Below are 26917 nucleotides of genomic sequence, written 5' to 3' on the forward strand. Positions count from 1 at the left end.
TTAGATATGCTGAGCAAACAACGCAATTATCACAGGTTGGAATATGGCATTTTTTTGTGTGGTTTGGCGTCGCTTGTGATTTTACACATGCACCGCTGCTGCTAGAGTTCTGAAAAAAATGGCCATGTTTATTCTCGTCACCTTTTGAGATCTACATATTTCGTGCAAGATTTTGTGTGTAGATGGGGGAATATATATTTTTTTGTGGATTTAAACTTGTTCCGCCACTGTGACTGTTGTCTATTTGTTGTCACGGCCTTATTGTATTTCACGGTGGCGTATTAATGAATGGGTTGTAGAGCAAACAACGCAAATATCATACCAGGTTGTAATAGATTTTTTTTATTGGCTTGGCTTTCTCAGTGATTTTACTCATGAACCGCTAGTGTTTCTGCAACGTGATGGAGTTGTCTCTTTTGTTGATAGTTCCAAACTTCTCTCTGATACATATTTCCACTGACGCTGAGTTTTGGTGTGATTCTATTGGCGTAGGGAAGGTGAAAGTAAACTTGAGGGGGAACATGGTTGCTTTCATGCAAATACAAGGGACAACACAAAAAGAGGAACCGATGTGAAATGAGAAACAAGACATTGTTCAACCAATTGTGAGAGTTGATTCACACCGAGACGAGATTGGCAAAACGGACTACTCTAGTTCCGAAATATATGATTATCGATAGAGATTTCTGAACTAGATGAGAGCGGTCGGTTTGTCTCTTCTTCCACTGAAAACTATTGAACAACTTCTTGTCTCATCGAAAACATCGTCGGAATCGATAAAGAGGCGGGCGTTTGTAAATTTTGAGATAAAGATACAGTAGTCTCGTTTACGTGGACGAAGAAATTAATCTCAGGTTATTCCGGAAGCTGCTGAATAGAACGCAGGTAAATGGATGCGCTTTCAGTCACTCATTTAAGTGAGCGATACATTCGGATAAATAGGCTATAGCAGTTGACCGATATTTAGGCCTATTCGTTATGTTGTAATGTGCTTGTTTAATTGTTATAGCTTTTAACTAGGCTACGTACAATCCAATCATACAACTATTTTGTCACAGGCTTTGCATACTGCCAGTCACCATAAGCATCATCAAGTGAAAGTTGTAACCATAGCATTAAGAATACTAGAATGGCCATGAACGTTGTTATGATCATATAAAGGTCAGCCATTTTGGTCAGGTTTGCCAGTGCTGTGATTAGATATTGTATAAAATAATGTATTTGAACAATTTATCTGCAGTGTATGTTGTTAGCTAGCTATAGCAAGCCAGTTTTAGAGGAATGATTCCATTAATGGGTCAAATGAACTGCTAATATTCCAACATTCCATTCAAGCAATGCAATCAATCCACAGCCTAGCGGACTAAACTCCACTTCCGCTATCCATGGCCATACACCGGCTGAAACTAATTGATGACAGGACTTAGACAAGTTGTAAATGCAACAAGTACTCATATTGTGTCATATAATAGCACTCACAGCTTTACAAGAAAACAGACATTTCTGGCCTGTTTACATATATTGTAGAGGCTATTTATAAAGAAAATAGGTATAAAACCTGTATAAACTGTATGTATAATTATATGACAATATTTTATGTTGACAATAATTATATTACACAATTTCTAAAATATCACATGCCTTACTTTTATTTTCATGTATAAGTAAAATCAGGATTATGCCTCTACTGCCATTCATTCCAGTTAGACTGTTTGGGATTTTTCCCTGACCAATATGGCTGCCATTTTCCACCCATTCTGGAACTTTGAGGATCTATGACATACCCCTTCTAGTAATTTAACAGGATATCTATGGTTGAAACAATGTGTCTTCTGTAGTGTGTTCTGTCATCACAGCCACTCAAGGCGTGACTGGCACGATTGACTCTGGATGACCACTGTTACAAGTTTATTCCAAAATGTTTTGAGGATTGTGACTCTGGATGACCACTGTTACAAGTTTATTCCAAAATGTTTTGAGGATTGTGAAAACTAAGGTCAATAACCATTAGCTGTTTCTTTTCTTCCCTACAAAAAACAATATTATTTGAAGACAGACTAGAGATGGGTGACTGGAATCTCAGCATTGGGACTTTGAGTGAAGGAGCTCAGAGCAGGTTAGCTGACATGCTGGATAATGCTAAATGTGGATGGAGACAACTTGCCAATGTTGTCACTGAGGAACCTCGATTCCGCTGCAGGTGAGACTTTGAAATGAAACACTCAATGCTAGTAGCATTGTTAGAGCTATGATGTTGATAACTGAGTTCGCACCCAATATTCTTCACAGAATAATCTGTCATCTATACCGAATGATAACACTCAATCTGTAACTTTTCTTAATGGTGATGTTGTGAAATTGTGGTGTCTTAATGATGGTATAAAGCCATACAGAGAGAATGTCGATGTTTAGCCTGACCTGTTAGTGGTTTGTCACCATTTATTGACAGTGAGAATGAGATGACCAGCTGTTCGCTCCAGGTGCTCAGCCCGACAGGCAGCCCCAGCCGCTACCTCCTAGAGAGGCTATCTGAGCGCTCCTGCACCCTGGGCTTCCTGCTGCACTGCCTGAAGAAGATGGAGCACCATGAAGCTGTGCAGTACCTCACTGCTAACGGTCAGTCTTAACCTCTGCCTGTCTGTCTCTTTCTCTCTGAAATATATGCTATTTGCTATATTTTAGCAACACTACAGGTGTCCTCTGTCACCTTACTTGTTACCTCAGTCAATGTGCGTGTGTATATGTGTGTGTAGTGATGGAGCGGTTTCAGATCACAGTGCAGCCCCAGGCCCAGCATGCTACAGAGGGAGGCAGGGTTGTGCTGGTCTGTAAGGCCATTGGTCCTGCTGCTATGGGCTACCAGTGGTTCAAAGGCAAAGAAGAGGTCAGTCCATTGGATATTACAGTGATTATACACTGAGTATACAAAACATTAAGAACACCTTCTCTTTCCCTGACAGATTGACCAGATGAACCCAGGTGAAAGCTATGATCCCTTATTTATGTCACTTGTTAAATCCACTTCAATCAGTGTAGGTGAAGGGGAAGAGACAGGTTGAAGAAGGATTTTTAAGCTTTGAGACAATTGAGACATGGATTGTGTAGGTGTGCCATTCAGACGGTGAATGGGCAATACAAAAGATGTAAGTGCCTTTGAATGGGGTATGGTAGTAGGTGCCAGGCGCACCCGTTTGTGTCAAGAACTGCAATGCTGCTAAATTATTCACGCTCAACAGTTTCTAGTCTGTATCAAGAATGGTCCGCCACACAAAGGACATCCAGCCAACTTGTTTAATTAAGGGGTGGGGGGTGCAACTCAATATTAGGAAAGTGTTCCTAATGTTTGGTGTACTCACTGTGTGCCCACATACAGAGTAAAGTGTATGAGTGAGATAATGTATTCTCTCTTTAGGTGCTGGGTGGAAGTGGTCCAGAGCTGGTCCTTTGCCCTTTAACCCCAACCCACCAGGGACACTACATCTGCCGGGTCAACCATGGAGAGAACTTCATCTTCTCCCAGTGGGCACATGTCCGCATTGTCAGGTCAGCTGGCTCCAGCACAGGTAACCTAATTCAACTATATTTTCAAATATAGTTCAATCAGTAGAACTAATGTAGTCAATGCACCGATGGTATTAGAAGATCGTCTTGGCATTTAGGCTCTGCCCTTCCTGAATTCATCACATTGACTTCACCTTGCATTTTTTTGTGTCATAACCATTAGGCCCTTTGGTTGTGTTTCAGGTGTCAGTAGCAGCTTCTTCCCCCCCTCAGTGAGTGGAGTGCGTATTGTCCGTCAGCCCCGGCCCCAGGTAGTAGCTGAGGGGGACTCCTTGTGTCTGGACTGCTTTGCTGAGGCCAACCCTCCTCCTCAGTACCAGTGGTACCACAATAAACAACCAATGCCAACAGGCAAGATAAGCACCCTGAGGGTCAGTGCCGTTTTGGGTCCCCTGAATATATGATTACTTACCTTTTTTTTTAAACTCCATGTTTAAAAAGCCTGTATCATAATTATAGGTCCAGTTATGTCAGACATCTTGGGACTTGTATGTGGCTGTATATGATTGTCATGTTTGGGGTTGTTATGTGTCGTGATTGTCTGCAGATACTGTGTGTGACCACAGCAGATCGAGGAATGTACAGCTGCAGGGTGTTCAACCTGTACCATGAGGTGTGGAGCGACCAGGTCCATGTCAAAATAGGTGAGAGTGGTGCATCGGCAATGATTGTATTGTCTGTTATTTCTGTTCTGTGGTCAGAATTTTACGACGTATTTTGTATGTTTCCTTTTTAGTGTTGGCTTAGTTGTGAGGATTCGTGCAGAAGTGGTTCTATGAATATATTTTGATTGTCCCAGAAAGCACATGACACAGTGCTTTGACTGACTTCCTTGTTTGTGGTTTTTGTAGACCCTGGTTCCTCCATTGATGCCTCCTGGGGAGAAATAGACCCTGGTACAGACATGATAGTATTTTAACCAACTTCACTGTTTTTCTACTCCATGTCGCACCAATGTTTTTGGGTGGTAATGTGATTAATTCATAACCATGTTATAAACAATGTTTTACAGCTGCCACACCTAGCCCTGCCAGGCAGATAAGTAAATTATATGGTAAGTGCAGTAAACAACATAGCCATCTAAAAGAATATGCAGTGTTGAAAAAAAGCTTTAAAAAAATAAATGACTGTATATGATTGTCCATTTGAATAACATTAATAACAGAATGTTTTTGATGTGTACCCTTTTTCCTCATACCTTCATTTCCTCTTGTTTGTCAAAGCCACGGACAAGGTGGCTCTTCTGATGGGCAACATGAACTACCTGCACCACAGGCCTCTGCGAGCGCCCATGGCTGACGTGCACGAGATGACCAACCTGCTGCGCCAGCTGGACTTCAAGGTGGTTTCTCTGCTGGACCTCAACTGGCAGGAGATGCACAGCGCTGTAACTGAGTTCCTACTGCTGCTCGACCGCGGCGTCTATGGTCAGTTTAGTTACTATAAGAAATCGTAGTAGTTAAATAGTAATATTATTTGCATTGTCCAGCTGTGTCTAATAGTGCCTATCCCTTTCCCGTTCCTCCTCTCCCGTCATGTTCCAGGGCTTCTGTACTTTGCGGGTCATGGTTATGAGAACTATGGGAACAGTTTCATGGTGCCCATTGATGCCCCAGCTTCTTATACCTCAGAGAACTGCCTGTGGGTGCAGGATGTGCTACAGCGGATGCAGGAGCGAGAGACGAGCCTCAATGTATTTCTTTTGGACATGTGTCGCAAAAGGTACAGTTCTCAGCATCAATTATGTGATTGGGCTCTGATAATGTAATAATGATATTGCTGTTATGATGTTGTAAATTAACTCATATCTGTACTAAACTTGTACTGTTTTAGAAACTTGAACGACGGCGTCCCTCCACAGCCAGGGCAACTGAAAGTGACCGCAAACATAGTGTTTGGTTATGCCACGTGAGTTGCTTCTCTACCAACTTAAAGTACCTCTTTCACTCATACACGTATCACAGAATGTGTTATATTAATCTCTGATTATGTCTAGGTGTGTGGATGCAGAGGCCTTTGAGGTGAACAAAGACGACCTGTCCAATGGAATCTTCATCAATTTCCTCAAACAGAGAGTCATGGAGGACGAGAAGGTCACTGTCATGCTGGACAGGGTGGCCGAAGGTATGACTAATGAAGTAAAAAAAATAAAAATACATATTTTGACGTATTGTGACACTTGATATCGTGAATATCAATCTTTACAAATGACTGTTCATGTAGTTTCTCTGTTTTGTTCATGTATCTGTACAGACATGGGTCGGTGTGAGATCACACGAGGGCGTCAGGCTCTAGAGTTACGCAGTAATCTTTCTGAGCGGCGTGCACTCACTGACCGCATCCAGAGCTCCGGCTGCCCGGAGACCACCTCGGCACGCAACCTGCAGTGGGCCATAGCACACGGTGAGACCTTTGGCTAATTCACCATGCATTTTTCAATCAAAGTACATTAGTGGAGTGACTGACTGGGTTTTGAACCAGGTCATATGTGTTACATTATCCCTCTGAGCTAAATCCAAAACATTAGCTCTGGGAGCTGATATGTGTTTTTTGGTAGACCTAAGTAAGCACTGCATGACGGCTTCAATAAGCATGAGCTGTCTCTGTAAAGTTCTTCCAAAGAGCCGTAACCTGCAGTTTGACTGTGGCGTGACGGTGCAGCTGGGCTTCGCAGCAGAGTTCTCCAACATCATGATCATCTACACCCGAATATTGGAGAACCCCAAGGAAATTGCGTCCTGCTCGGCCCATCTCACAGACTTCACTGAGGTTAGCTTCTCCATTGTCAAAATGTCTTAATATGCTCAATAGACTTCAACTGCAGCACAGTCAGGGTTGGTGACTCTTTATTAAACATTTCACAGTAATAAACTCATCAAAAAAAGAAACGTCCCTTTTTCAGAACCCTGTCTTTCAAAGATAATTTGTAAAAATTCAAATAACTTCACAGATCTTCATTGTAAAGGGTTTAAACACTGTTTCCCATGCTTGTTCAATGAACCATAAACAATTAATGAACATGCACCTGTGGAACGGTCGTGAAGACACTAACAGCTTACAGACGGTAGGCAATTAAGGTCACAGTTATGAAAACTTAGGACACTAAAGAGGCCTTTCTACTGACTCTGAAAAACACCAAAATAAAGATGCCCAGGGTCCCTGCTCATCTGCGTGAACGTGCCTTTGGCATGCTGCAAGGAGGCATGAGGACTGCAGATATGGCCAGGGCAATAAATTGCCATGTCCATACTGAGATGCCTAAGACAGTGCTACAGGGAGACAGGACGGACAGCTGATTGTCCTCGCAGTGGCAGACCACGTGTAACAACACCTGCACAGGATCGGTACATCTGAACATCACACCTGGAGGACAGGTACAGGATGGCAACAACAACTGCCCGAGTTACACCAGGAGCGTACAATCCCTCCATCGGGGATGTTCGCAATAGGCGGAGAGAGGCTGGACTGAGGGCTTGTAGGCCAGTTGTAAAGCAGGTCCTCACCAGACATCACCGGCAACAACGTCTCCTATGGGCTCAAACCCACCGTCGCTGGACCAGACAGGACTGGCAAAAAGTGCTCTTCACTGACGAGTCATGGTTTTGTCTCACCAGAGGTGATGGTCGGATTTGTGTTTATCGTCGAAAGAATGAGCGTTACACCAAGACCTGTACTCTGGAGCGGGATCGATTTGGAGGTGGAGAGTACGTCATGGACTGAGGCGGTGTGTCACAGCATCATCGGACTGAGCTTGTTGTCATTGCAGGCAATCTCAACACTGTGCGTTACAGGGAAGACATCCTCCTCCCTCATGTTGTACCCTTCCTGCAGGCTCATCCTGACATGACCCTCCAGCATGACATTGCCACTAGCCATACTGCTCATTCTGTGCGTGATTTCCTGCAAGACAGGAATTTCAGTATTCTGCCAAGGCCAGGGAAGAGCCCGGATTTCAATATCATTGAGAACGTCTGGGACCTGTTGGATCTGAGGGTGAGAGCTAGGGCCATTCCCCCCAGAAATGTCCGGGAACTTGCAGGTGCCTTGGTGGAAGAGTGGGGTAACATCTCACAGCAAGAACTGGCAAATCTTGTGCAGTCCATGAGGAGGAGATGCACTGCAGTACTTAATGCAGCTGGTGGTACTGACTGTTACTTTTGATTTTGAACCCCCCTTTGTTCAGGGACACATTATTCCATTTATGCTAGTCGCATGTCTGTGGAACTTGTTCAGTTTATGTCTCAGTTGTTGAATCTTGTTATGCTCATACAATTATTGACACATGTTAAGTTTGCTGAAAATGAACACAGTTGACAGTGAGAGGACCTTTCTTTTTTTTTGCTGAGGTTATGTTTCTGTCATGTGGACATGCAATCACACTTGTTCCGGTTTCCAATTGTGTTCTGTATGATGGCAGGGTTTGGATATGGATCTGAAGATGAGTAATCAGGAGAACCTCCTAGATGCAGGGAGTTTACTGCCAATGGAGATCCTCCTGCCTGCAGAGCTTCCAGGCCTCTACACCCGCCTGAAGGGACTGCAGAGACTTACGGTCAGGGTTCATTTTACACATTGAAATCTCATGGGTGCTCCACAACAGTGGGACCAGTGTTGGTATTCGAACTCTAAATCAGATCTCATTGTTGCCCGTTTTGTTTGGGGATACGGGAGAGCCCAGAAACCCTGTAAGAACCTCGCTCAAGGTGATTGTGAATCCCTTCTCTGTGTAGGCCTATGAGTTATGTGACTATCACCATTTTCTGAGCTTTGACGCATCTGCTTTTGTTTGTTCTCATTACAGAAGGAGTTGACATTCACTGTGTGCCTTCAGTATAAGTATACAAACTTGGATGAGGAGGTCCATGAGAGGCAAACTGTCACTGTGGGCAAACCACTGGTATCCAAACTCAATCTCCACGAACCTCGGCTTCCCCGCTCCTACTCGGCCTCCTCCTCATTCGACCTTCACTCCTTCAGCCATTCCTCCTCCTTCCCAGAGGGCTTTGGGCCAAGTTTCCCTGCCTCAGAGACTTCCTCCATTGGCTCAGCCTCCACCACCTGGTCATATTACTCACAGCCAGGAGTGTCTGCCACCCCATCTTCGCCCGGGAAGTTAAATCTACCTGTGGAGGATGACAGTCCAGAGTTGTTTGATTCTGACGCCCCCCAGCCTCTCACCACAAGCAAAAGCCTGCCTCATGGTCAAGTAGAGGACCTCACATATCGGTTCAGTAACATGCACAACTTCCATTCATGTTAGTCATGTCAATTTGCAGTGTTGTAAGCCGTGCAACCTATTGTGTTTTGTCCACAGACCTACACATGAACTTATAGTGCAAATTACTTTACAACAAATTGATCCCATGACCTGCATTGTTTATATGTTAAAGAATATGTAGAGAAAAACTGATGTGATCTAAAAAAATGTAGCTCATGAAATGGGTGTTTGTCTTAATGTTATGAACGTATAGTGCCTTAAAGCATAACCATTTGGGCATGCTGTTAATACATTTCTTTCACATCTTTCACATGGTGGATTTAACTTTTTTTTTTTTTTTTTTAAACAGACATAAATAACTTATTAAAATGTGTTTGAACATTTTGATTCTGGCCCCTCAAATATTGTACACAAAACACAAATAATTTAGGCTGGGATATGTTTATTATCCTGTCAGAGCCTTTGCAGTGTAAGAGATGTAAAATGTTTGGACATGTAAAAAGTGTCTGCAGACGGAAGGAGCCGAGATGTGGAACGTGTGGGGGGGAATCAGTTTGATAGAGACTGTATAGCAGAAGAGAATTGCAAAGGAATAAATTGTTGTAACTGTGGTGATGAGACAACATCCTTCCATCTGAGGAGTTGCAGTGCCTTCGGAAAGTATTCAGACCCCTTGACTTTTCCACCTTTTCTTATGTTACAACCTTATTCTAAAAGGGATTAAATAGTTTTTTTCCCCTCCATCAATCTACACACAATACCCCATAATGTCAAAGCAAAAACTGGTTAGGAAATGTTTGCTAATTGATAAAAAATAAAAAAACATCACATTTACATAAGTAATCAGACCTTTTAATCAATACTTTATTGAATATCCTTTGGCAGTGATTACAGACTTGAGTCTTCTTGGGTCTACAGTCTGCTGTTCCCTCATGCTTCAAGAGGGCCACCATTGTTCCTGTTCCCAAGAAAGCTAAGGTAAACTGAGCTAAATGACTACCGCCCTGTAGCACTCACTTCCACCCTACCTGATACCCTAGACCCACTCCAATTTGCTTACCGCCCAAATAGGTCCACAGACGATGCAATCTCAACCATGCTGCACACTGCCCTAAGCCATCTGGACAAGAGGAATACCTATGTGAGAATGCTGTTCATCGACTACAGCTCAGCATTTAACGCCATAGTACCCTCCAAACTCGTCATCAAGCTCGAGACCCTGGGTCTTGACCCCGCCCTGTACAACAGGCTACTGGACTTCCTGACGGGCCGCCCATAGGTGGTGAGGGTAGATAACAACATCTCCACCCCGCTGATCCTCAACACTGGGGCCCCACAAGGGTGCGTTCTGAGCCCTCTCCTGTACTCCCTGTTCACCCACGACTGCATGGTCATGCACGCCTCCAACTCAATCATCAAGTTTGCAGACGACACTACAGTGGTAGGCTTGATTACCAACAACGACGAGACGGCCTACAGGGAGGAGGTGAGGGCCTTCGGAGTGTAGTGTCAGGAAAATAACCTCACACTCAACGTCAACAAAACTAAGGAGATGATTGTGGACTTCAGGAAACAGCAGAGGGAACACCCCCCTATCCACATCAATGGGACAGTAGTGGAGAGGGTAGTAAGTTTTAAGTTCCTCGGCGTACACATCACAGACAAACTGAATTGGTCCACCCACACAGACAGCATCGTGAAGAAGGCGCAGCAGCGCCTCTTCAACCTCAGGAGGCTGAAGAAATTTGGCTTGTCACCAAAAGCACACAAACTTCTACAGATGCACAATCGAGAGCATCCTGTCGGGCTGTATCACCGCCTGGTACGGCAACTGCTCCGCCCACAACCGTAAGGCTCTCCAGAGGGTAGTGAGGTCTGCACAACGCATCACCGGGGGCAAACTACCTGCCCTCCAGGACACCTACACCACCCGATGTCACAGGAAGGCCATAAAGATCATCAAGGACAACAACCACCCGAGCCACTGCCTGTTCACCCCGCTATCATCCAGAAGGCGAGGTCAGTACAGGTGCATCAAAGCAGGGGCCGAGAGACTGAAAAACAGCTTCTATCTCAAGCCAATCAGACTGTTAAACAGCCACCACTAACATTGAGTGGCTGCTGTCAACACACTGACTCAACTCCAGCCACTTTAATAATGGGAATTGATGTAAAATATATCACTAGCCACTTTAAACAATGCTACTTAATATAATGTTTACATACCCTACATTATTAATCTCATATGTATATGTATTTACTGTACTCTATATCATCTACTGCATCTTTATGTAATACATGTATGACTAGCCACTTTAAACTATGCCACTTTGTTTACATACCCTACATTACTCATCTCATATGTATATACCGTACTCGATACCATCTACTGCATCTTGCCTATGCCGTTCTGTACCATCATTCATTCATATATCTTGATGTACATATTCTTTATCCCTTTACACTTGTGTGTATAAGGTAGTAGTTTTGGAATTGTTAGGTTAGATTACTCGTTGGTTATTACTGCATTGTCGGAACTAGAAGCACAAGCATTTCGCTACACTCGCATTAACATCTGCTAACCATGTGCATGTGACAAATACATTTTATTTGATTTATTTGATTTGTATGACACTACAAGCTTGGCACACCTGTATTTGTGGAGTTTCTCCCATTTTTCTCTGCAGATCCTCTCAAGCTCTGTCAGGTTGGATGGGAAGCGTTGTTGCACAGCTATTTTCAGGTCTCTCCAGAGATGTTCGATCAAGATCAAGTCCGGGCTCTGGCTGGTCCACTCAAGGACATTTGGTGACTTGTCCCTAAGGAACTCCTGCGTTATTTTGGCAGTATGTCCAGCCAGCCTCACATCCGCAGACCACGTGTTTGGCGTCGTGTGTGCATTTTATCGATGGCAGCTTGAATGCACAGAGATACTGTAACGAGATCCTGAGGCCCATTGTTGTGCAATTCATCCACCCCCATCACCTCATGTTTCAGCATGATAATGCATGGCCCCATGTCACAAGGATCTGTACACAATCACTGGAAGCTGAAAAGCTATCCGTGACCAACAGATGTATATCTGTATTCCCAGTCATGTGAAATCAATAGATTAGGCCTAATTCATTTATTTCCATTGACTGATTTCCTTATGTGAACTGTAACTCAGTAAAATCTTAGACATTGTTGCGTTCATATTTTTGTTCAGTGTGTTGAGGGAAAATTAACACGAATCCACATATACAACATATATATATTGTGTAGTTTGTGTGGATTCGTGTATATTTTCGCTTCCCCGTATTGAATAAACTTTTCTCTTGTATATTTTTTGCACCCCCGTTCAATTGGTGGCAACAATACACCACCATCTTCTGCGTGTAGCGCGACGTACAACTCAAAGAAGAAGAACAAGCGCACGTTTAGGCGTTCACAATTATAAGAACACTGCCCCTTTTCACAAACTGTTTTCAGATGACATGCGCAGTGGAGTTCCCTGTTCATAGTGCGCCATTTTGTGACAGTAGGCCGCTTGTTTCGTGCAAGAGATTAGTTAACCTGTGCTTGCAAACAAAATAACGTTTTCTCAGTGTAATCATGGCTGAAAACTATTCGACGGGGGAAGCAGGGGGCGTTGAGATTCCTGAGGGAGCAATTCGTAAATTGTCGGAGCTGAGAGTCATTGACTTGAAAGCAGAATTAAAAAGACGAAATCTGGACGCCACTGGCATCAAGAGTACGCTGACAGAGAGGCTGAAAAAGGTAACGTTAGCCAAGCTAACTAGTAGCTATGTAGATGTGCTTATGCACCATGATAATTCACAAATTAACTGGAACCAGTGTCACGTCATTAGTTAGTTGGATGATGTATATAACCACTAGTATTTGCTAGCTGACTAAGTTTTATATTTCAAATAAAGGAAGCTAACGTCAGCTAGCCATGGCCTTGCGTAGCCGAACGGCAAGGCCTTTGTGAGCGGACGTGATAGCCACATGGTGCCCTTTCCCAAACCTCCTCGGGAACCCCCGCTCCGTATTCCAGAACTAGCTAGTTTAGCATACATGATTCAACAAATGAAAGCCTTAGTGATTAGTTGACCATTTGAATCCGATGTGTTCGTACTACAATACATCGAATAGGTTTAATGCTTGTAGGCACTGGAGGAGAGGTTAAGGAAACACTGAAACAAGGCCTGCAAGCTGGCTTGTCAGATGTTTGTTAGTGATAATGTTCACCAACTAGCACTATGTTGTAGCAACTAGCACTGTGTTGTAGCTGACCACATAACCGTGTGTTTGATAATAGTAGAGTTGGCTAAGCTGAAACCAGATATAACGTAGTTAGCTAGCCAGGTAACTATAATAATTCCTTATGTAATTTCTCCACAGGCGATTGAAGAAGAGGGTGGAAACCCAGATGAGATGGTGGTTGTTCTCGATGCAACTCCTAAGGCGGCACTGGCTAAACGGACCTCCAAAGGTATGTTTAGGGAGTGAGATCAAGGTCTTAATTAAGCAATATTGTCTTGGAGTAAATTGATATTAGGGACATTATTAGGGATATTAGTTTTTAACCCCACTTTTCTCCCCAGTTTTGTGATCTTTAATTGCGATCCAATTGCGGTCTTGTCTGCAGGGAAAAGACCGGAGAACGATGAATCAGAGGACTGCACCATTGAGGAAGATTCGGGTGATGGCCAGGTGAGCATCTACCACCGTTTTTATCTAATGCAATCACTATGCACTCCCTTGATAACAATCTATTCTTAATTTCACCTTCCATAATTCCATTCAAGGATGACAACATGCAGGACATGGACATCCTGGATATGAATGTGCTTGATGAGGCTGAGAATGACAACAGTATGCCGGCAGAGGAGGAGTATGACACAGATGAAGTCCTGAACTCTCCGTCAGATGAAGTCAACACCGAGATCCTGGCTGACGAAGAGGCCATGAATGAAGATGAACGCAATGGAATCTCTGGCTCTCTTGAGCTGATGCGTGAAGCCAAACCTGAAGACGTGAGACAAACTCGCTTCTGTTATCTAATGATTCCAATATTCTCACTTGTTTTTTTGTTAATTAGGAAGCACAGCCTGAATTAGCAGACATTTAAGAGAAGGAAGATCTAAAGAGTTAAAGTTAAAATAAAATGCAAGCACATTTCATTTGTGTTTAGTTGTAAGGAAAACAGACTGTAAAACCATGTGTGCTAGGAGCCATGTTACACAAGATACATTTTCCTTTTATTCCATTAGGTTCAAGAGAAGGATCCGAAGCCCAAAGACTCAAAGGAAGAAATAGGTACTGTTGAAAAGGGGTTGGAAGTTAGTGTGCATTCATAATCTTTTTGCAGTGTTAAATCCGGTATGCAAGTCGTTTTAGATTAACATTCTTGCCTGTGGTTGGTCAGGAAGAGACTGGAAATCCAAAGAAAATTGCTGACTGTGTGTTGATGCTTGTTAACTGGAATTGCTAAACACTGATATATGAATCTGTCTGTTTTGGGCACCCTCCTATTATTAAAACAGAACTGGTTAACAATCTGAAGCACAAAGACAGTAATTAAAGGTTTAGTTGTTGCAGTTTTAGCACGCAGTGTTTTTAGCTTGCCACGCAAAGACCAAGAAGAGAAGACTGAGGCCCATCATTTGAAACCAACCATTCAAAAGCCTTTTTAGGACTCTGACTAATATTCTCACTGGAGATGAGACTAATGGACTTGTTATACAAACCAAAAGAATTCTGAATTCGCTGTCACTTACCAGATTATGGACACTCATGAAGTCAGCAATTGCATGAAGATGGACCTTCATGGAGCCTCTGCTGATCTTCTGGCTTTCTTCAGATCAGATCTTTTTCTGCCTAGGGATCAGGTGAACTGAAATGGTCGACTTGAATGAGGAGTTAGGCTGCTTGGTCAGTCTCTTTGGTTTTTCCAGTCTCTTGTTACGTGTGTATCTGTGTATACGTAGTTCAATGACAGCGGAGGGCCACGTCCTTTTCCAGCCTTGCCAGTTCCACGTTAACCATTGCTGTGTTTCAGAAGTAATTAAACTCTGTGCCATTCTATTCCTGTTAAATCCGTAGAAACTGATAAAGTAGCCGGGTCTTGTTTATCTGAGCCGCTAAATGAAGAGCGCCAGGAGCCACCGACAGAAGATCAAGCCACCATCGGGGACAGGGTCAATGTTGCCGAGGAAGACAATTTGGAGCCTGAACTGTCGACTAGCGACATGGACGTTGCTAAGCTAACTGCGAGTGAAATGAAAGACTCTGGCGACAAACAAAATGTTCCCGACGAGGCAGATGACGCTGAAAGCGAGAGCGCTCAGGCTGTTAGCGTAAGCGAGCAGGGCGCGGGTGAAACCGAAAGCGCTGTTGATTCGGAAATGGTCTCTAAGGCTGAGGGTGAGGAGAAGACTGAAGAGAATGCTGCAGAATCAACGACAGTGAAAGAGTCCTCTTCTGTTGAGGGTGATGATCAGAAAAAGAGGTTTGTTGTTTTCTGTCTACTAGAACAATGGCTATCTCTGTTGCATTGGGTCCTTTTTTTAGCAAGTTTTGGTGCTCCTCTGGATGTAAAATGGTCTGCATTTGTGTCAAGTTATCATTTTGTCATTTCCCACCCCTACCTCACCTCTTTACCTTCATAAAGTAATGTATTGGGAGTTTCTTTGGCCATGTAAGGCTGCCTTGTAACATTGACACCCACCCAAATCACTGTAGTGTTGTATATGCTGGGGTAATTACTATGTGCACAGGGTAAGTATAATTCATCTGGATGAGCCCCCTCCCCCAGGTCTTCTCACTTCAAGATATTAATTGTGTGTTCTCTTTGTCTTTAGTTCTGATGAGGAAAAAGGTAGCAAACCTGACTCAAAAGATGAAAAGGGTAAGAGTAAACACAGTTCATTCTGTAATTGTGATGTGTCCATTGTAGGAAATTGCAATAGACTTGCTCACACCTGAATGAGGTGCTGAATCAGCTCTGATGAATGTCTGTACATTTCTCATGTTTGTCTGTGTTCTGAAAGGCCCTGCAGGTAGTGCTCCAGCTAGTAGTGGCAGAAACCTGTGGGTTAGTGGCCTCTCCTCCAACACCAGAGCAACTGATCTAAAGACTCTGTTCAGCAAGCATGGAAAGGTCAGTATCCTGAGGGGAAAATAAGCTCATTTTTTGGTATATATGTTCATGTAAGATGTAGGTGTGAAATGGTACTGTACTTTTGGACTCCACACACCTTCCCTGCCCACAAATTAAGTGTTCTATCCTTCTCCGTCTCAACATCAGGTTGTTGGCGCTAAAGTGGTGACTAACGCCCGGAGCCCCGGGGCTCGCTGCTATGGTTTTGTCACCATGTGTTCCACAGAGGAGGCCACCAAGTGTATCAGCCACCTGAACAGGACCGAGCTCCATGGTAGAATGATCTCTGTGGAGAGGGTGAGGGTCATTATCTACAATCTATATCAGTGGCCACTGCTCTAAACCTGTAGTTTTGTGAAATGTATAGGATGCCTTCATTCAGAAAAGTGAGGATTGACCATGCCAACCTGCATGCATTTTGCGTACCATGTACGCCATTTGATATCCGGTGATGTCAGAGGGCAATTCAAATAAATAATCGTAATATTAAACATTCAAGATACTTGTATGTTCATATGTCATTTAAAAGCTTAAATTCTTAATCCAACTGCTGTCTTGATTTACAATAGGCTTTACAGCGAAAGTGTTGAATAGACTGACATCTAGTGGAAGCCATAGGAATTGCAATCTGGGAGCCAGAATTACATAGGACCCTGTAGCTTTCCATTGTAAAAGCCTAGGACCTAAACACATTCTGGTTGGTATTTCTTTGGCCTTTCGCCTGCCATATCAATTCTGTTATAGTCTCAGATATTATTTTAACAGTTTTAGAAACTTCAGTGTTTTCTATCCAATGCTACAAATTATATGCATATCCTGGCTTCTGGGCCTGAGTAACAGGCAGTTTACTTTGGGCATGTCAGTCAGGCGGCAATTCAGGAACCTAGACCCTATCCCTAACAAGTTTTGACTGTCTAAAGTTGGAGCTGAGCCAATCAGACAATGATCTCTAGCTCGCCGCTCCGGCCTGCCCTGTAGTCTTAATAATCTCTTGGAACTACCCATCCCAGATCCGGGAGAATTGTCAGCAACTACACTAATTAGCATAGCGCAACGGTCAAATAATCTTACTAGAAAATATTCATTTTCATGAAATCACAAGTGAAATATAGCGAAACACAGCTTAGCCTTTTGTTAATCACCCTTTCGTCTCAGATTTTGGAATTAGGCTTTACAGCGACAGCAAGACAAGCGTTTAAGTTTATCGATAGCATTATGTCCAGCTAGCAGCAGGAAGCTTGGTCACAAATCAGAAAAGCAATCAAATTAACCGTTTACCTTTGATCTTTGGATGTTTTCACTGACGAGGCTCCCAGTTAGACAGCAAATGTTCCATTTGTTCCATAAAGATGATTTTTATACCCAAAATACCTCCGTTTTGTTTGTCACGTTATGTTCAGAAATCCACCGGAAATAGCGGTCACGACAACGCCGGGGAAAAATCCAAATTATATCCACGATATCGACAGAAACATGACAAACGTTTTTTATAATCAATCCTCAAGGTGTTTTTCAAATATCTATTCGATAATACACTGCTCTAAAATAACACATCCTAGATCTGAATGAATTAAATATTTTTATTAAATACTTTTTTCATTACATAGTTGAATGTGCTGACAACAAAATCACACAAAAATGATCAATGGAAATCAATTCATGGAGGTCTGGATTTGGAGTGACACTCAAAATTAAAGTGAAAAACCACACTACAGGCTGATCCAACATTGATGTAATGTCCTTAAAACAAGTCAAAATGAGGCTCAGTAGTGTGTGTGGCCTCCACGTGCCTGTATGACCTCCCTACAACGCCTGGGCATGCTCCTGATGAGGTGGCGGATGATCTCCTGAGGGCTCTCCTCCCAGACCTGGACTAAAGCATCCGCCAACTCTTGGACAGCCTGTGGTGTGGATGGAGCGAGACATGATGTGCTCAATTGGATTCAGGTCTGGGGAACGGGCGGGCCAGTCCATAGCATCAATGCCTTCCTCTTGCAGGAACTGCTGACACACTCCAGCCACATGAGGTCTAGCATTGTCTTGCATTAAGAGGAACCCAGGGCTAACCGCACCAGCATATGGTCTCACAAGGGGTCTGAGGATCTCATCTCGGTACCTAATGGCAGTCAGGCTACCTCTGGCGAGCACATGGAGAGCTGTGCGGCCCCCCAAAGAAATGCCACCCCACACCATGACTGACCCACCGCCAAACCGGTCATGCTGGAGAATGTTGCAGGCAGCAGAACGTTCTCCACGGCGTCTCCAGACTGTCACGTCTGTCACGTGCTCAGTGTAAATCTGCTTTCATCTGTGAAGAGCACAGGGCGCCAGTGCCGAATTTGCCAATCTTGGTGTTCTCTGGCAAATGAAAAACGTCCTGCACTGTGTTGGGCTGTAAGCACAACCCCCACCTGTGGACGTCGGGCCCTCATACCACCCCCATGGAGTCTGTTTCTGACCGTTTGAGCAGACACATGCACATTTGTGGCCTGCTGGAGGTCATTTTGCAGGGCTCTGGCAGTGCTCCTCCTTGCACAAAGGCGGAGGTAGCGGTCCTGCTGCTGTGTTGCCCTCCTACGGCCTCCTCCACGTCTCCTGATGTACTGGCCTGTCTGCTGGTAGCGCCTCCATGCTCTGGACACTACGCTGACAGACACAGCAAACCTTGCCACAGCTCGCATTGATGTGCCATCCTGGATGAGCTGCACTACCTGAGCCACTTGTGTGGGTTGTAGACTCCGTCTCATGCTACCACGAGAGTGAAAGCACCGCCAGCATTCAAGTGACAAACATCAGCCAGGAAGCATAGGAACTGAGACGTGGTCTGTGGTCACCACCTGCACAACCACTCCTTCATTGGGGGTGTCTTGCTAATTGCCTATAATTTCGACCTGTTGTCTATTCCATTTGCACAACAGCATGTGAAATTTATTGTCAATCAGTGTTGCTTCGTAAGTGGACAGTTTGATTTCACAGAAGTGTGATTGACTTGGATTTACATTATTTAAGTGTTCCCTTTATTTTTTTGAGCATTGTTTATCAACTTGGGACAGTTGGCTTTTCAGTAGGACAGGGAGGAAAAATGGCTCCTACGCAAGAATCACTCAGAGCCATCAGCTGGCCACTTACGCAATGTGCCCGTTTACGCTCATTCTTCAACATAAAGGTGTGAAACTACGTCTAAAGGCTGTAGACACCTTAGGGAAGACGGTTGATCTGGTTGATATCCCTTTCAATACTCAATAGGGATGCATAGGAAAACAGAGCGTTCAAAATAAGTCACTTCCTGATTGGGTTTTCCTCATGCTTTCGCCTGCAATATCAGTTCTGTTATACTCACAGAAAATATTTTTACAATTTTGGAAACTTTAGTGTTTTCTATCCTAAGCTGTCAATTATATGCATATTCTAGCATCTGGTCCTGAGAAATAGGCAGTTTACTTTGGGAACATTTTTCCAAAAATAAAAATAGTGCCCCCTAGCTTCAAGATGTTAATACTAAACTCAGCAAAAAAAGAAATGTCCCTTTTTCAGGACCCTGTCTTTCAAAGATAATTTATACAAATACCTTCACAGCTCTTCATTGTAAAGGGTTTAAACAATGTTTCCCATGCTTGTTCAATGAACCATAAACAATTAATCAACATGCACCTGTGGAACGGTCGACACTAACCGTTTAGACGTAGGCAATTAAGGTCACAGTTATGAAAACTTAGGACACTAAAGAGGCCTTTCTACTGACTGAAACACCAAAAGAAATATGCCCAGGGTCCCTGCTCTTCTACGTGAACGTGCCTTAGGCATGTTGCAAGGAGGCATGAGGACTGCAGATATGGCCAGAGCAATAAATTGCAATGTCCATACTGTGAGATGCCTAAAACAGCGCTACAGGGAGACAGGACGGACAGCTGATTGTCCTCGCAGTGGCAGACTGTGTAACACCTGCAAAGGATCCAAACATCACACCTGCGGGACAGATACAGGATGGCAACAACTGCCCGAGTTACTCCAGGAATGCTCAATCCCTCCATCAGTGCTCAGACTGTTTGCAATAGGCTGAGAGAGGCTGGACTGAGGGCTTGTAGGCCTGTAAGGCAGGTCCTCACCAGACATCACCGGCAACAACGTCGCTTATGGGCACAAACCCACCGTCGCTGGACCAGACAGACTGGCAAAAAGTGCTCTTAACTGACGAGTAGCAATTTTGTCTCACCAGGGGTGATGGTCTGATTTGCGTTTATCGTCGAAGGAATGAGCGTTACACCGAGGCCTGTACTCTGGAGCGGGATCGAGGTGGAGGGTCTGTCATGGTCTGGGGCGTTGTCACACCATCAGACTGCGCGTACACGCAAGCTCAACTCTGTGCGTTACAGGGAAGACATCCTCATGTGGTACCCTTCCTGCAGGCTCATCCTGACAACTCTCCAGCATGACAATGCCACTAGCCATACTGCTCATTCTGTGTGTGATTTCCTACAAGACAGGAATGTCAGTGTTCTGCCATGGCCAGCGAAGAGCCTGGTTGCAATCCCGTTGAGCACTTCTGGGACCTGTTGGATCAGAGGGAGGCTAGGGCCATTCCCCTGAAACCAGCTCATATAGGCTGTCTACAATATTTTTAAAACCCTATTCAGACGGGACTTCTATTATTAGAGAACGCTGGTATTTATAACCCCAGAATGTCCGTTACGCCAGAGGACGATTCGTACAGGATATTTTTTTCTCCAATTGCTCCCTATAATTATTTCTCTCAATAAATTGACAGTTATGACAGAAGCCTGGAAGTTTTTTTTCCTAGGCTTGTCCAGGCGACAACAGGCTACACTGATAACTCAAGTTTCTTTAAACGATACCAAACGATCTTTGCTATAGTGTCGTCATAATATTTAAGTTGTGGAAGTGTGATCATTAGGATATTTTAGCAATCCACAGTAGTAGATGTCCTAAATGCCCCCCAGCCTAATCGTTGTTGTGGAGATTCCTACACTGGGACACTCAATCTTCAATGAATCATTGTTTATTGTCAGTGCACTGGAGAGGTTCTATCAAACTTGATGCACCATAGTGAATGTCTGTCAAGAGCTCTAAAGGGACAGTCCCGTTTAGTCCTCTTTTTATATATGATAGACAAGTCATATTTGTGATATTTTTAGCTTATTCATAATTCATTCAACGTTTGCTTCATTCATGTGACTGACCAATACTTCACGGGCTTCTGGGTTTGCTGCCAAATTGCAGTCACTGAATGAATCCTCACTATCAGTCACTAGCATGAACACAGAAATTGGTTTATAGAAAGCATAACATAACATTTTCCATCACAGCTCACTTTTTATCAAATCAGTTAATTTTTTGCTCAAACCGCGAGCAACGCCTGTCAAACTAACATTTCTCTCATAGCACAGGGATGCCGATTCGCAAAGGGCTAGTATTATAGGAGGTTATTATGGTTGGAAATGTTACTTTACTGACATGGTAGATTTGGACGTGACTGAAATTGTACTTTTGTGCTTGTGCACATAATTACATTACCTGACCTCTCCCAGTAAAACTAATCCCATCTGAATAGGGCTTTTTTTTAACCTTTTATTTAACTAGGCAAGTCAGTTCTTATTTCCAATGACGGCCTAGGAAGTGGGTTAACTGCCTGTTCAGGGGCAGAACGACAGATTTATACCTTGTCAGCTCGGGGGTTTGAACTTGCAACCTTCCGGTTACTAGTTGGACTAACCACTAGGCTACCCTTCCGTCCCACAGAGCGTGAGCGTATCCGCCTGTTAAAGTATACATTTTAATTGTAAAAATGTGTACGTACATTAATCATTTTCTAGTTAGCTACTGAAAAGCAGCCAATTACCAAGTACCCGTAAGTCTAGCATACCATTCCTGCTTCTGCCGCCAACATTATTAAGCAAAACAAAAGTGCATTTGAAGTTGGAAGTGTGGGATTTGCACGGGAGCTGGAGATGCTGCTGCCACCCTGAAGTGGTACTACAAAAAAAAAAATCTTCATGGTTGGCAAGTCTGCCGTTTTTATAATCTGACCTCTGTTCCAGGCTAAGAACGAGCCTGCTGGCAAGAAGCCTGCTGACAAGAGCGATGCTAAGTCTGGCACCGACAGGAGACACTCCTCGGACTCCAAGTAAGCTCTGAGAACATGTCAATGTCATTACACATTAAGCTATGTACCTATTGTATGTCATCAGATACTAGATTCATGTTTTTAACCATTTTCTCTATCCAGGTCCGATGCCAACAAGGATGAAATGGCTGAAGGTGAAGTCGGAAAAGATGGCAAACGTAATGAGAGGACAGTGGTGATGGACAAGTCCAAGGGAGAGCCTGTCATCAGCGTGAAAGCCAAAAGCAAAGACCGGGTAAGCTACCCAAACGCTGAAATCTATGCTCCGTCTATTGAACTTTCACCTCAAACTTTTGTGGTAAAAATGGTTACGCAACATGAGCTTTTGTCTTGTTCAAAACAGAGCTCCAAGAGTCGCGACCGCAAGTCCCCAAGCAAAGAGAAGGACATCCTGTCGTTTGACCAGATCAAGGAGCAGCGTGAGCGAGAGAGACGGAGGCAGCGGGAGAGGGAGGTCAGGGAGGTGGACAGACGCAGGCCCTCTGGGTGAGGAGTTGCAATAGCTGCACGACATTTCACCTCAATGCTAAGAATGAAGGCAGCTTGTACACTGTTAGCTTGTTACAGCAGTTAGAATGCTTTGAAAAGAGACTGGTCATTCAAAGTTATTCCACTAAATATCTCCTATGCTTTCTGTTTGGCCCAGGGAGCGCGGCAGTGGCCCAGACCGTGGCAGCGTGGACAACCGCACAGAGCGTGAGCGTATCCGCCTGTTCCGGGAGAAGGAGGAGCGTGAGCGCCTCCTGCGGAAAAGGAACTGGCTGGAGGTGGAGAAGGAGCGGCTGAACTTTGATCGCATGGAGCGTGAGTTCCTGGAGCGTGAGCGTCAGCGTGTGGAGTACGAGCGCCGGCGTGAGCAGGAGAGGATCCAGCGGGAGAGGGATGAGCTCCGCAGGCAGCAGGAGCAGCTGCGCTTCGAGCAGGACCGCCGCCCCCTCAAGAGGCCCTACGCCGACTTGGACAACAGGTACACATTTCGTCCACGTCTGCCAACCTTTCACCCCTCTCCACAGCGTCAGTACCCCTGTTTGAGTTACCAGGTCTCTTAATCATAGACTAGATGGCTGTATATGGCCATATAACAACCTCGGCATTACTCTAGATCTTCAGTGTGCACGATTGTCATCTAAAGACATGCATGGTTTGAAAATATTTTATTGCGACTGACAGACCTGCTGCTTGTAGGAAAGACGACTGGCAGGACAAGAGGCTGGCTATGGATGACCGCTATGGGGGGCGCTCAGACTTCGGTCGCCAGGAGCGCTACCAAGACATTGACCACAGGGACCGCGGTCGCTACCAGGACGATGCCGTCATTGACAGGTACAGAGTAGACTAAGGTTATTTGCAGTGAGCTGACACCAGCTGTCATTACTGTTTATAACAGCTGTTATGTAGGTCTTATGATGGGAGGGCCTCAAATATTTTCCGCCTGTTTCTGCATCACTTGAATTGATGCTTATATTTATACTTACATAAAAAGCCGTTTTAATGGTCAACTGCTTTGTGGTGAATTTGTGGTTGTATGCCACAAGTTTCGGTCAATAATCAATGTGTTTAGTAATGTTTAATGTAATCTTTCCTGTAGGAGGGACACTTCACGGGCTGTAGTTGCAGACAGGGATAGCACGGTAAGAGACATGGCCTCATGCAATCTACACACAATGCCCCATACTGACCAAGCGAAAACAAGTTTTTAGATTTTTTTTTGCGGATGTAATATTTAAAAATATATATATCGTGCTCGCTCTCTGCTATGAGACTTGAAATTAAGCTCAGGTGCATCCTGTTTCCATTGATCATCCTTGATGTTTCTACAATTTGATTGGAGTCCACCTGTGGTAAATTCAAATGATTGAATGTGATTTGGAAAGGCAATCCTGTCTATAAGGTCCCACAGTTGACAGTGCATGTCAGAGCAAAAACCAAGTCGTGAGGTCGAAGGAATTGTCCGTAGCGCTCCGGGACAGGATTGTGTCGAGACACAGATCTGGGGAAGGGTACCAAATCATTTCTGCAGCACTCAAGGTCCCCAAGTGGCCTCCATCTTCCATTTAAGAACGTTTGGAACCGCGAAGACTCTTCCTAGAGCTGGCCGCCCAGCCAAACTGAGCAATCGGTGAAGGTCCTTGGTCAGGGAGGTGACCAAGAACCTGATGGTCACTGACAGTGTTCTAGAGTTCCTCTATGGAAATGGGAGAATCTTCTGGCAGGACAACCATCTCTGCAGCACTCCACCAATCAGGCCTTGACGCTACAATGGCCAGACAGAAGCCACTCCTCAGTAAAAGGCATATGACAGCCTGCTTGGAGTTTGCCAAAAGGCACTTAAAGACTCTGACCATGAGGAACAAGATTCTCTGGTCTGATGAAACCAAGATTGAGCTCTTGAATGCCAAGCGTCACTTCTGGAGGAAACCTGGCATCATACCACGTTAAGCGTGGCGGCAGCATCATACTGTGGGGATGTTTTTCAACGGCAGGGAATGGGAAACTATTCAGGATCGAGGGAAAGATGAACGGAGCAAAGTACAGAGATCTTTGTTGAAAATGTATTCGAGTGCTCAGGAAGTTTCACTTTCCAACAGGACAGTGACCCTAAGCACACAGCCAAGACAACACAGGAGTGGCTTCGGGACCAGTTTCTGAATATCCTTGAGTGGGCCAGCAAAGAGCCTGGACTTGAACTCTATCGAACATCTCTGGAGAGACATGAAAGTAGCTGTGTAGCAACGTTCCCCATACAACCTGACAACACTTGATAGGATCTGCAGAGAAGAATGGGAGAAACTCTCCAAATATAGGTGTGCCAAGCTTGTGGTGTCATACTCGAGGCTGTAATCGCTGCCAAAGGTGCTTCAACAAAGTACTGAATAAAGGGTCTGAATACTTAGGTAAATGTGATTTTTGTTATTTTGAAGCAATTAGCAAAATGTTTAAACTGGTTTTTGCTTTGTCATTATGGGGTATTGTGACGATTTTGTCTCCCCTCAATTTAATCAATTTTAGAATAAGGCTGTAATATAACAAAATGTGGATAAAGTCAAGGTCTGAATATTTTCCCAAAGGCACTGTATGCTATTAGGCACCAATATGAGTTGTTGATCATGTCGTACCACTGTTTTACAGCATTTGGTGCCTTTTTAAAAATGTGATGTGATTTTGTTTTTAATTGTGCTTCCCTCACCAGCACTTCTCGGACCGTACCGAGAGGCACGGGAGGGACACCTGGACCGCAGCAGGAAGTTATGACAAGCGTACTATTAATCCAAGGTTAGTTTGATTTTTAGATGGGTTTTGTCAATTTTAATTTGCCTCTCACCAGATGGATGCCACGGTGTGCTTTGAGCTGCTCATCACTGTCTGATTTCTTTCAGGGAGGGCCGTGACTGGGACAGAACCTGGCAAACCGGTCGAGACGGAGGCATCCCAGGCCAAAGTCACATGGGGGCACGGGGAGGAATGGCGAGGTAAGCTCATATGTGTATATGGCAATATTAATTATGTTTTTGAGACATCCGGAAATGTGGGGCCAGTAAGTGCGAAATCATTTAGCAATTCTGGTCCTTATGGTGTCTTGTTTTCTGACCCCCCCCAGTCGTGGAGGAGGCTACATGACAACCGGGACCTCCCAGTCCCTCTCTGGAGCTCTGAATCGTCAGAATCAGATGATGCAGGGTGGCGGGGCCTTCGGTCGCCGCTACTGAGGTCTGAACACCCTTGTTCCCAGTCACATGTTTAGATGTATTGTGAAACTGTCTGCAGCATGTATATTGCTCACAAAAGCTTTGTGAATTCGATGTTGCTTTTATAGACCCTTTGACTTTTCTTCCTCCTTTTAAAATTTAAGATTGCAATTGAATTTAACTGAACATCTGAGTTTTAAATGTCTGGTCAGATCATTCATAGTTTTTTCACTCTGAATTACCTTTTTTTTTTCAAATAGAAAATTGATAAATTTCGTTCAATTTGTGTGTTTTGAATGTGGTTGAATCTTGGTAAGAAATGCTCAGGAATGCGTCTGCTTAAACTTGGTTGCGGAAAAGTATGAACACAATGGTTATGATTGCATTTCAGGCTTAATTTCAATTACTGTCAAATGTGGCATTGTCTTAGTGGTAATGTACAAATCTTTTAAGAATTTGTATTGGATAGTAGTAAACGATTAACTGCGTTTGATTCAACTGCAGTTGTACAATACCACCACTGGATGGCACCAGATGGCTATTTTCTGTGAGATGAAAATGCTGCCTAATAAAGTTTTCTTTTTGCAGGCCAAGGGCAAACATTTTTATTTACTTATCATGATTGTTTTTAAGAGCAATGTTTTGCAATCAAATATTACTAACACAGGTTTGGTTCGTGGTAGATAACTCTCCACAAATCAAACATAATTAGACCTAAGAGCTCTGGGCTCTTCATGCAACCAGAAAAATTATAAGTACATGAATCATCTTGCCCTAGTGAAATGTGTTGTGGGTATTTTCACCTACATACTTGTAGGCTACATGTTTGGAGTGTTACACTTTAAAAAAAATTGTGACCATCTTTTCATAATGAGCTTAAGAGTGTTAAAATAACCTGATTAGTTTGGCATGATTGTCTATCTACTCCATAGGGCCTAGGCCACACTGATGTAAACAGTTTAATCTACTTGATTTTCTCCTAACCTACCAGCAGTTTTCCCCTCTAGCAGCCTGCCATAATCTTTGTCGATCTTGCCCAGCTCAGAGATTAAAGATGAATCTTTGGTCCAGTCATAGAATTAGCATACTACGATAGACATGAACCTTAAGGTCAGCCATCTTGGTCAGGGAGTTGGACAGACAAGTTGTAAATGCAACAAGTA

General features: G+C 44.0%; 2 protein-coding genes across 4 annotated transcripts; both read left to right on the forward strand.

The window, feature by feature from the left end:
- Positions 1 to 537: 537 nt before the first annotated feature.
- On the forward strand, positions 538 to 9390 carry malt2 (MALT paracaspase 2). Of its 2 annotated transcripts, none has more exons than XM_024421227.2 (17): positions 538 to 885; positions 2053 to 2200; positions 2450 to 2616; positions 2754 to 2884; positions 3413 to 3563; positions 3745 to 3932; positions 4109 to 4205; positions 4413 to 4457; positions 4574 to 4615; positions 4785 to 4988; positions 5106 to 5283; positions 5395 to 5469; positions 5558 to 5685; positions 5815 to 5964; positions 6173 to 6330; positions 7979 to 8113; positions 8363 to 9390. In XM_024421227.2, the coding sequence occupies exons 2-17, from the start codon at positions 2064 to 2066 to the stop codon at positions 8819 to 8821; spliced, it is 2445 nt and encodes an 814-aa protein (XP_024276995.1). In that variant the 5' UTR covers positions 538 to 885; positions 2053 to 2063; the 3' UTR covers positions 8822 to 9390. The 2 variants fall into 2 exon arrangements, with proteins under 2 accessions (XP_024276995.1, XP_024276997.1); XM_024421229.2 differs by having other exon boundaries at positions 2057 to 2200.
- A 2864-nt stretch (positions 9391 to 12254) lies between these two features.
- safb (scaffold attachment factor B) lies at positions 12255 to 26347 on the forward strand. 2 transcript variants are annotated; one of them, XM_024421236.2, is made up of 18 exons: positions 12255 to 12538; positions 13166 to 13256; positions 13413 to 13477; positions 13573 to 13800; positions 14038 to 14083; positions 14870 to 15275; positions 15628 to 15674; positions 15817 to 15926; positions 16074 to 16223; positions 21983 to 22068; positions 22171 to 22303; positions 22412 to 22554; positions 22715 to 23035; positions 23239 to 23391; positions 23657 to 23699; positions 25259 to 25341; positions 25446 to 25538; positions 25667 to 26347. In XM_024421236.2, exons 1-18 carry the CDS (start codon positions 12374 to 12376, stop codon positions 25773 to 25775), a joined length of 2472 nt encoding a protein of 823 aa, XP_024277004.1. In that variant the 5' UTR covers positions 12255 to 12373; the 3' UTR covers positions 25776 to 26347. The 2 variants fall into 2 exon arrangements, with proteins under 2 accessions (XP_024277004.1, XP_024277005.1); XM_024421237.2 differs by having other exon boundaries at positions 12257 to 12538; positions 23254 to 23391.
- Positions 26348 to 26917: the final 570 nt, after the last annotated feature.

Source organism: Oncorhynchus tshawytscha, linkage group LG05 (assembly GCF_018296145.1).
Source record: "Oncorhynchus tshawytscha isolate Ot180627B linkage group LG05, Otsh_v2.0, whole genome shotgun sequence".
Taxonomy (NCBI): domain Eukaryota; kingdom Metazoa; phylum Chordata; class Actinopteri; order Salmoniformes; family Salmonidae; genus Oncorhynchus; species Oncorhynchus tshawytscha.

Excerpts from the sequence above, each read along its gene's own strand:
- safb (XM_024421236.2), top strand. The coding sequence starts at position 12,374 with ATGGCTGAAAACTATTCGACGGGGGAAGCAGGGGGCGTTGAGATTCCT. Across the intron at positions 15,927-16,073 it reads TGTTCAGCAAGCATGGAAAG|GTTGTTGGCGCTAAAGTGGT; the intron begins GTCAGTATCCTG and ends TCTCAACATCAG. Across the intron at positions 23,392-23,656 it reads GACGATGCCGTCATTGACAG|GAGGGACACTTCACGGGCTG; the intron begins GTACAGAGTAGA and ends TCTTTCCTGTAG.
- malt2 (XM_024421227.2), top strand. The coding sequence starts at position 2,064 with ATGGGTGACTGGAATCTCAGCATTGGGACTTTGAGTGAAGGAGCTCAG. Across the intron at positions 2,885-3,412 it reads GGTTCAAAGGCAAAGAAGAG|GTGCTGGGTGGAAGTGGTCC; the intron begins GTCAGTCCATTG and ends TTCTCTCTTTAG. Across the intron at positions 5,284-5,394 it reads TTGGACATGTGTCGCAAAAG|AAACTTGAACGACGGCGTCC; the intron begins GTACAGTTCTCA and ends GTACTGTTTTAG.